At 38.8% G+C, this 10,719-nt stretch overlaps 1 protein-coding gene across 1 annotated transcript; it reads right to left on the bottom strand.

Annotated features, from left to right (window-relative positions):
• Positions 1-77: 77 nt before the first annotated feature.
• On the bottom strand, positions 78-9,689 carry LOC110493984 (neuronal vesicle trafficking-associated protein 1). Its single transcript, XM_021568628.2, has 5 exons — positions 9,515-9,689; positions 9,036-9,189; positions 8,617-8,733; positions 6,907-7,017; positions 78-1,677 (listed from the first exon to the last, which is right to left on the bottom strand). Exons 2-5 carry the CDS (start codon positions 9,162-9,164, stop codon positions 1,486-1,488), a joined length of 549 nt encoding a protein of 182 aa, XP_021424303.1. The 5' UTR covers positions 9,165-9,189; positions 9,515-9,689; the 3' UTR covers positions 78-1,485.
• Between the last annotated feature and the right edge of the window lie 1,030 nt (positions 9,690-10,719).

Raw genomic sequence — 10,719 nt, forward strand, 5'->3', positions numbered from 1 at the left:
CAAATAATTGCCTTTGGAAATGAGCATGAAGGAACTTCATCGCTTTTTTTTAAAACATATGATGGATTACTCCAAGGTTGATGTGAAATGTGTGCATTTTAATAGATATTTGGTGTACAGTTCAAAGCCAATCCATTTTCCTCAATTGTCCTCAAAAACACAGCATCAAATGTACTTCTGTTTAAGTCATTGTATCGTTGAAAAAACTAATGACACTTAAAAAAAAGTTTTTTTTTAAGCAATGAAGATTTCTCCTGTCAAATATGACGTTTTTAGAGTTGCACTGCACGCTTCCCTCACTCTGGTATATCTGTATGACTTGACTGCCTTTTAGGGTGACTGACTACTACAGAACCCTATTCAATGGCATTACACGTTACATTCAAGAGCAATGCAAAAACATTCAATATCAACAACAAGACATGGGATATGCTATGCAGTGACAATAAGCATTCACATGCTTTCTGAAGACCTTGACATAGTGCCTGATCAAACAGTGTCCACAATAAAGGTGAGCTCTACAGACATATAGTGAGCGTCATATCAGGGCCGTGTTCAGTATAGCACATCGTTGCAAAGTGTTTTGAAACGGAAACAGAAAATGGGCATTTCTTATTGGATAAGTTTAGGTAGTATCTCCCCGTTTCAAAATGTTTTCCCCTGTTTCATGCTTACTGAACAAGACCCAGAATTAAAACTCATCTACAAATTGGAGTCATTTGACTTCCAAAACATCAATAGGACATGATTTTTGATCATCAAAATGCATCTTCAAGTGAGTCATACCCCATTCATCCACAAATAGGGGAGGCAAAACGGTATTTTTTTATCAGCCATTTTAGCTGGATCTCAAGGGCTAAACAGGACATTCTCTGACAGTACTTCATATGTATTTTTGTAACAAAGACAGTCTGCTTGAGTGAAATGCAGAAGTCTTGTAAAGTCATGCGTGCATGTGTGGTTAAACCAGCTCCACAGACACTAGATGGTTCAGTTAGTTTATATTTATTCCCCATTTTACGTTTGTGTAAAAATAAGTTTTGTCAACGAGTATGTGGCAAGACGTGTGCGTGTTCTCCCCTCAAATAATTTTAACTAACCGCAGATGCTATTCAAGCAAAACCAATATCTCTCCAACCCCTATTCCAGTCTGCTTACACAAAGGCATCTGTAAAATAATTGAACTGATTTAAAACAATACTTTTTTTGATATATTGCAGTTCTACAATAACAATTAAAACTGGTGCAGCTCAGGAACAATCATTTTAGCTCCAACGCTTTTCCAGATTTGGAGTTTTTCACAGGGCTAGATGGTGATCCTAGTACAGAAGGCTGCAACGTTACAGAACGCTGAGATAGAAACACATTTTGTAGCACACATATGATTAGCGCTCATGTAGAATTGGGCATCAGGTCAGCTCTATTCATTGCAATTGTATCTGTAACATTCTTAACGTTTCACCTCTCTGAATACAGCCCAGTGGATTAGGCCAGCTTCTGGTGGGTCTCGGTCTCCTGCTGGGTGACCTTCTCCTCTGACATGACGGTCATCCACGGGGACACGGACCGGGTGATGGTCTGCTTGGCCATGTTGTAGTGGTTGATGATGGTGAAGAGACGCCCGCGACCACCAGGGGGGTAGTAGCCGTATATCCCCGTCGGCATGCACCGACCTTGCTGCAAGAGGGAGAGAGCGATTTTAGCATAGGAACAAGAGGCAGAACTCTAAAAATGTGGACAAAATAAGACCTGGAAGTGCTTGTGAAAACCTGTCGTTGTCATTACTGAAAAGAAGATAACATCAAGGTGCCAATAATATTTTTTAAAAAAAGGAGAATTGATTCAAGTTCTGTCTTGAAAGTGCAACTGTATGCTGCATTTTTTTTTTAAATAAGGTCTTCATTGGTACCTACAAGAGGCATCCCACTGGGCAAACAGGGGTTGTTTCAACATAATTTATCAATGCATTGTGATGTGGAATCAACGTGGAAAAATACATTAGATTTTTAAAAAATATAATCCGCCGCCGCCTTTTTCATCTTATTTCAACCAGCGTCGTAAGCATTGAAATAAGAGTAAAACGTCATTATATTGACTAAACCTGACGAACAGGTTGTTACGTCAATCTAATTCCAACATAATCTTCAGAACTATGTATACATTCAAATTGCGTTAAATTAAACATTGAAACGTTGGGTGGTTGAAGTTGTTTCATTTTATATTTGATTAGACATTTTATTTGACCATGTTTCAATGTTGAGAGTCAAATTGTATGTTTTAATCAACGTCATTGTTTCCATCATTCTTAAATGGAAGAAGTTTTGAACCACCAAGACTCTTCCGAGAGCTGGCTGCCAGGCCAAACTGAGCAATAAGAGGGGGGGGGGGGGGGGGCCTTGGTCGGGGATGTGACCAGCACCAAGGACAACCATCTCTGCAGCACTCCACCAATCAGGCCTTTATGGTAGAGTGGCCTGATGGAAGCCACTCTTCAGTAAAAGGCACATGACAGCCCGCTTTGAGTTTGTCAAAAGGCACCCAAAGGTCTCTCAGACCATGAGAAACAAGATTGTCTGGTCTGATGAATCCAAGATTGAACTCTTTGGGCTGAATGCAAAGCGTTACATCTGAAGGAAACCTGGCATCATCCCTATGTTGAAGCATAGTGGTGGCAGGATCATGCAGTGAGGATGTTTTTCAGCGGCAGGAACTGGGAGACTAGTCAGGATCGAGGGAAAGATGAACGGAGCAAAGTACAGAGAGATCCTTGATGAAAACCTGCTCCAGGGCACTCAGGATCTCAGACTGGGAAGAAGGTTCACCATCCAACAGGACAACAACCCTAAGCACACAGCCAAGACAATAGAGGAGTGGCTTTGGGACTCTCTTCGGGACTCTTCGACAAGCCAGAGCCCGGACTTGAAGCCGATCGAACCTCTCTGGAGAGACCTGAAAATAGCTGTTGAGTAACGCTCCCCATCCAACCTGACAGAACTTGAGAGGATCTGTAGAGAAGAATGGGAGAAACTCCCCAAATACAGGTGTGCCAAGCTTGTTGCGTCCTACCCAAGAAGACTCAAGGCTGTAATCGCTGCCAATGGTGCGTCAACAAAGTGCTGATTAAAGGGTCTGAATACTTGTAATGTAAATGTAAATGTAAATGTGATATTTCAGTTAATATTTTGTGTAAGTTTTTGTGTAAGTTTGCAAAAATGTCTAAAGACCTGCTTTTACTTTGTCATTATGGGGTATTGTGTGTAGATTGATGGCGAGAAAAACAAACAATTTAATACATTTCAGAATAAGGCCGTTAACGCAACACAATTTGGAAAAAGTCAAGGGGTCTGAAAAAGTCCATACTTTCCAAATGCACTGTATGTACCCTGCTTGGCTTGGGAAAAAGCTGTGTACGTTTTGGCTGAGCAACATGTTCAGACATTGATCAGCTTCCATACTCATTTGCATAGACTACCTACATAACATTGAATAGTTAAAAGTAACTAACTTTTCTTACACAAGTGTATGTGGGCCCGAGGCAGAGAATAATAATTTTAAAAACCGACAGGAGCCCACTTTCAATGTTCAAAATACAGCAGAGAGCATAATTTTGTTTCTAAAACATAAAAAAAAAAAAATGTGGATTAAATCTTATGACAAGCACATACAGGTAACAGCCAAAAAAAGAGCCCCAGAGCCTATGATTTCTTAATCGGGCCACTTATGAATACCAGAGATAATATCCAAAGTTAAAAGTTTTCTACTAATATCATGAATTTGGCATCCCATTTATAGGGCTAATGGTAACTACTTCGAAAGATCCAATCATCCATGGATCATCCATATGCCATGAACCAATGATTGTCCTTTGGGCAAATCAGATGTCAATGTAGCCTAGATAAACCCAACCTCACTCCGAATTTACTTTCACATACAGCTTGTGTAAGAAACGTTAGAAAAAAACGTAAGAAACGTCATTCTCGGTTTTTACCGATGTATTTGTATCGCCGTTTAATCCACCGAGAATGACCGATATAAAATGCGGAGAAAAGTTCTTTTTTTAATGGAATTAAATGCTTGTTGTTGTTGCATTTTATTATTTGTCCTGAAGAGGGCACTCTTTGCATGGCTATAAGCCTATCTTGCTTTGGTGCGCTACAGCAAGACAGGACACTAGAGCCCTTTAGTGAAGCCAGCGAAATCTGGTGTTATATTTGCTCTTTGCAAAGTGTCTTCCTCAAGATCTGTCATTCAAATTTTTTCAGAGACACTCAAAAAAACATAGCAGATTACAAAGTAGCGCTTCGTAGCTACGTTTTGATGTATGGACTCATTGTCACTTGATACGCACTGGTTCAAATTCACGTTTCACTAATCGCCATTTCCATGACGCGTGCTAACTAACTAGACAGATAACTAACTAGCTGTGTACTTGACGGCGTTCATGGAGGGTTAGTGATATCTGGGATCCTTAGGACATACATATGTTAAACCCGAACCGTAACCATTTTAAATGTCAACTTCAATGGAGTAGGGACAACCCAAGGATGCCAGATAGCAAGGACCTATCACTGAGGCAACGCTGTGCCAGCGGCGCATTTTGTGATTGATATTTTTCCTTTCAAGTGACAACTACCAGAATTCAGTGGCAATAGCCTTACAATTGATGAAAACATAGCTAAATAGCAATACATTGAACATGTGTCCTATGTCGTTTCCCAGCATGAGGCAGCTCAGTTTTCAGAGCCTTGAGAAAAATATTTTTGCTGGAATCAGTGCAGTTTATCCTCCTTTCACTAGAGTAACAGTTTTTCCATTAAATAATATCAGCTTTCTGGTGCACCTAAATTCTGTGTGGCACTTACATTAATGTCATTTCCTCAAATTTAAGAAATCAGCTTTCTGAGTATTGTCGAAGGGCTGTTTTAAGCACAATCCATACAGAAAAATGTTTTATTTTTATTCTAGCTATAATAATAGACATATTGGCAGATATGGGTTATCTGCAAATATTTCCACTATAAAATTTCAAATCCCATATCAAAAACTCTATTTTCAACTATGCAGTGTCATTTAGGTTGTCTACGCAAAAGAGTATGAATACTGATCAATGTCTAAATGTGTTAACATTATAGCTCAGCTGAATCGAACACAGCTTGTTTCCAAAGCTAAACAGGAAACATAGAGGTATGAATCTGGATGGTAGACTTATTCTCACTGAAGTGCATTACTCCTCATATTCCAGTAGGAGTCCCTGTTCAGTCAGAAATTATTGGACTGTGGCTTCACATTTGATTTAAATATATCTATTTCGGTTGATAGAATGATGTTGAAACAATGACGTTGATTCAAATATAATTTTACTAACAACAGTGAAACAAGGTCAAATGTCTAATCAAATATGAAATTCTACAGAACTTCAACCACCCAATATATATTGATGTAGGATTTTTTTTTTAAATAAACATTTCTACATGGAATTGTCAATGCAATTTCAACATATGCATAGTTCTGATGATTATGTTGGAATTAGATCGATGTAAAAACTTGTTAATCAGGTTGTCAATGAATTTAAGTTGACGCTTTACCCTAATTTCAATGTTTACAATGCTGGTTGAAAGGAGATGAAAACAATCCTGGGCCTGGTTTCCCAAAAGCATCTTAAGGCTAAGTTAATCCTTAGAACTTCTGAGCCGTTTCCCAAAACTGTCTTTATTAACGCTGTACTTGAAATTGCTCGTAATCTAATGCCTGCCTCAGACCCCTCGTAGAACAGCTAAGTGCATCATTAGATCACCATTTACCCACTTTACACATAGAAAATCTCAGCTAAACATAGAATGAAGATGTTTATCTGTCTCTCTGTGACCGCCGAAAACGTCATCGTTGAATGGCCTAAAAAGTGTGCAATGTTTTAACCAAGCAAAGCAAGGATAAATTTGCTTTTTTTAATGAAAACTGAAATAGCATAATAATCTAGCTATTATATATTTAGGTTAAATGGTTGACAGCACTTTCGTGTGCAATTGATAGACCTACCTAGCATTTAGCCATTAGGCTACATCTGAGTCTATTCCATATTCGTATCTATTAGGCCTATAGGCTACTATTATCTAGAAGCTGACACGTTTCGTTGTAACCTAAACAATAACCTAAAGGTCAACATATTAGGTCTATAGTAAAGTCGCTTAACTTGCTACTTCATGTTTAATTATTCTATTTGTTTAATGATTTAATTGTAGAATATCTGTTAGGCCTACTTGAAGCCCAATTCCTGCCTGCCATTAGGCTACAATGATTTGTTGAGCAATTACAAAAACCATTGTCATCATATCCTATTTTTAGGTCAAGCTGATATTGTCTATAGCAAACAAACAACTTTTATTCATTCTTGCTCACAGTTTAGACAAACTGAAAAATTCAGATTTTACTTAATCAAAGATTGCTTACAAAAATGGTACGAGTAAACACTTATAACACATGACAAACATAATACAAACACTTACATACATAATAGACTACAGAACATTTATTCTCATGATGGGAAAACTATTGTGTAAAGAAATAACCATAAACAATTTAAGAGCAACAGGGAGCTCTTTAGCCTATATTCTGGAATCATTTTCAGCACAATACAGCTCCTGAAGCGACTCAGTTAAGTTTAACTTTGTAACGAGTGCACTGCGTGTTTTGGGAAACGGGTGTGACATCTTCAGAAGTTATTTTTATGATGCATAGTTAAGCCTAAATTCCATCACTATCGGGAAACCGAGCCGAGGTTGATGACTTTTTTCAAATCCAATGCATTTTCCACATTGATTCCACGTCACAATACGCTGACAAATTACATTTAAACAACGTTGATTCAACCAGTGTGTGCCCAGTGGGATGCTTACTGTAGTAGCTTACCGTGTACATGAAGCCATCTGGACAGGGCTGCTCATACTGGTAGACTTTATAGACCACCAGAAACATCACGCAGACCAGAAATGCCAAAGCACAAATCACCAGCAGAGTGACCTAGGAAGATGAGAGAGACAAACATCATCTCTGGGTTACTGATAGGTCACACCATGCCCAAGCCCAAATCAATCCCTAGACGGCTAGCCACTAGATACTACTCTGTGGTAGATTACTGAACTAGATGGGTGTAAGAAATATGACAGAATCTGCATTTGCCCAACCACAGGGATAGGCGGAGTTATTACTATTTCGCCTCTACCAATCCAATTATTTCATGGCCTCAGTAGAAGGAGTAGGCATGCTGATCCAGGAACAGTTTTCCCTTTTAGATCATAATTAATAAGTTTACATTGACAGGGGGCGATCTGATCCTAGATCAGCTCTCCTACTCTGAATCACTTTATGAATATGGGGCCAGAGGGCTAATTGCACCTATCCTATTACTTCAGCTCTACTGGGACTCATCAAGACATGTCTAAGGGTTTGATTAGGGAATAGGTATTGGACGTTAGACCGAACAGAGTGAGACTCATGATGTCTTTAAAAGAGTAAAAGTACATTGCACTGGCATCTCCAGGGTATTATGCAATGGCTACAGGCGTTTCAAGGAACTGAGGAGGCGGGGAGTGGGAGAGAGTTGTCAGGAAAATCACTTTGTCAAATATGCCAGCCTCAGCTATGAGGCCAGGGCCCGTATTCTTAAAGCGTCTCAGAGAAGGAGTGCTGTACTAAGACCAGTGTAATAAAAAAGGCTAAACTGGTCCTAGATCAGCAACCCTACTCTGGAACGCTTTATAAATATGGGACCTGATTTTGTCTTGATCACGGGCCCAAACTTAGTGTATTATATCATTGATTTTTATTGACACTGAGGTTTACTAAGAGTTCCTTCTGATTTTCCAGGATGTAGATGATGTCATATTTCTCTATTAGAGTTAGAAACATCTTGCGGAAATCATTAAAGAATTGATATCAAGGGCTGCTCTGCAAAACCAGCATGGAGCCAGACAAGAAAGAAACCAGGTAGGGAATGTCCCTTTCAACTACAGTGTGCATATTGCCTACAGAAAAGTAAATGTCTTGCCCTATCTGATAACAGATTATGCCTTAAGACTTCAGATACAAAGATATCAGCATAGCGAGCTGGAAAATACCACAAAGAGCATTTGAGCACTACAGATTGGGAAATCAATTGTGCTACGGGATGTCATGGAATGCATTCGCACCAATGTTTTTGATGGACCACTCTTAGATAGTGAGCAGGTATGGCTTCTTCAGGTGATCTGTAGCCTAGCAATTTGCTTCTCAAAGACCTCTATGTAAACTCATCTGTTGCTGCCATGCTATGTTGTTGTATTAGGTCACTCGTTATGTACTGTTGTGTTGTCTCTCTTGTAGTGATGTGTGTTTTGTTTTATATTTGTATTTAATTTATTTTTAATCTCAGCCCCCGTCCCCGCAGGAGGCCTTTTGCCTTTTGGTAGGCCGTCATTGTAAATAAGAATTTGTTCTTATCTGACTTGCCTAGTTAAATAAAGGTTAAATAAAAAAACCTGAGAAAAAAAAACTGAGTGAGACACGACAATTACAAGACCATTGCCATGGCAACAGTTGGATTAATCAAGGGGGGCTTGGGTTTGGGAAAACATATCTTACTTTAAGTCGCTCAGATACCCCTTCAATGATGCTTATTGAGAATGCTGCTATCTTGGGGGAGTGCAGCTTGCTCTTCTTGTGCTCCCCATCATAGTCTGTTTTGGTCTTTACCACCACCTGAAACACAATGGCAAATGCCAAGATGTAAATAAATAATGCTGATCATAGGCCTGCACGAAGGTGTAACATTTGTAGGCTATATCCTTCATGTGTGTAATGGTGAATAGATTGATAGATTTTTATTTGAGGCTATTGACAAAATAGTGGTTACATTGACACGTTTATTTCTATTGGATCCTTAGTTGGTCACATTCATATTACTTCATCCTGTAAAAAAAAAAACTCCATAAAAACATTGACGATGGGTGGAGTAGATATACTGCACCAATAGGCTTTCAATTCACTCGAATAAATATTACCTTGTCGAGTACAGGGAACTGCAGTTGACTGGCATCTAAGGGTGTTATGAGGGGAATGGTGTCGAATCCATCTTCTGAGACGGTTTTGGCGTTGTTTTTGTCACTTAAATTATTCCCCAATTTAACCATTTTTCGAGACGATAGGGTGTAAAACCTGTTCGGAGAAGGACAGGGCGTTCAATAGTGATTGTATGATGAATACATGTAGGCCTATGCGCCGTCTAAATTATGAATGGCATATGATTGTTTTAGTTTTATCTTAACGTAGGCAATCATTCCTGTGCTGAAACAAAAACACGCCTGCATTTCAAACACACTGCAATTGATAACATAGATAAGGAACGTGGATTATTTTGTTAATTTCATTATAGGATACCAGAAGGAGCGCTCGCAAATAAAACATCCTTTGTAGTATCCATTTTTATCATAATAAGAACGATAAACTTGTATATGACATTGACTAATACATCAACCCTTACCTGCTAACGTTTTTTATTTTAATCCTTGTTGATGGTCGTATTTTATTGTTATAACTGAAACCGCCGGTGTAGGTGTGACTCAGCCGATTTAAGATGTTGTAGATGCACAATATGGACAAGCTCTAGCTGATGCTCCTCAAAGGCGGACCCTCTGAGCGGATGCTGCTGCTGGCAGCCAAGTGATGTAACAACATTAGCCTACACCCCATGCATAGGCTACGCACGAGATAACACATGGGAGCAGGTCTAGGGAGATAATGGTTTTACATCTAAACTTTGAAAGACTATTTTAAATCTAATCAAAAGAAAGAAACATTGATACTGAGCTGAACATGTAATAAAACATGTTTTCCAATGCCTCGCAAAGAAGGTCATCTATTGGTAGATGGGTACAAAAAAAAACGTTTTTAACCTGACAATGAATTGTAACGCTTGTCGTCTGGGGAAGGAGAGGAGGACCAAGGTGCAGCATGATAAGTATTCATATTATTTAATGAAATATGCAACACTAGACAAAACAACAAACACGGCAGACAAACAAACAAACAAACAAACAAACAAACAAACAAACAAACAAACAAACAAACAAACAAACAAACAAACAGTCCTGAAAGGTGAACCAAAAACACTAAACAGGAAACAACCACCCACAAAACACAATGGAAAACAGGCTACCTAAATATGGTCCTCAATCAGGGACAACGATTGACAGCTGCCTCTGATTGAGAACCATACCAGGCCAAACACAGAAATAGAAAATCATAGACAAACTAACATAGACAACCCACCCAACTCACGCCCTGACCATACTAAAACAAAAGAAAAAACAAAGGAACTAAGGTCAGAACGTGACATGAATATCACGTTGAGCATGGTGAAATTATTAATCAAGCTTTGGATGGTATATCAATACACCCAGTCACTACAAATATACAGGTGTCCTTCCTATACAGTATCAATTGCCGGAGAGGAAGGAAAACGCCCAGGGATTTCCTTGGTGACTTTAAAACAGTTACAAATATCAATGGCTGCGATTGGAGAAAACTGAGGATGAATCATAACATTGTAATTACTCCACAATACTAATCTAATTGACAGAGTGAAAAGAAGGAAGCCTATAAAAAATATTCCAAAACATGCATTGTGTTTGCATCAAGGTACTAAAGTAATACAGCAAAATAATTGGCAAAGCAATTCACTTTTTC

Source organism: Oncorhynchus mykiss, chromosome 17 (assembly GCF_013265735.2).
Source record: "Oncorhynchus mykiss isolate Arlee chromosome 17, USDA_OmykA_1.1, whole genome shotgun sequence".
Lineage (NCBI taxonomy): Eukaryota > Metazoa > Chordata > Actinopteri > Salmoniformes > Salmonidae > Oncorhynchus > Oncorhynchus mykiss.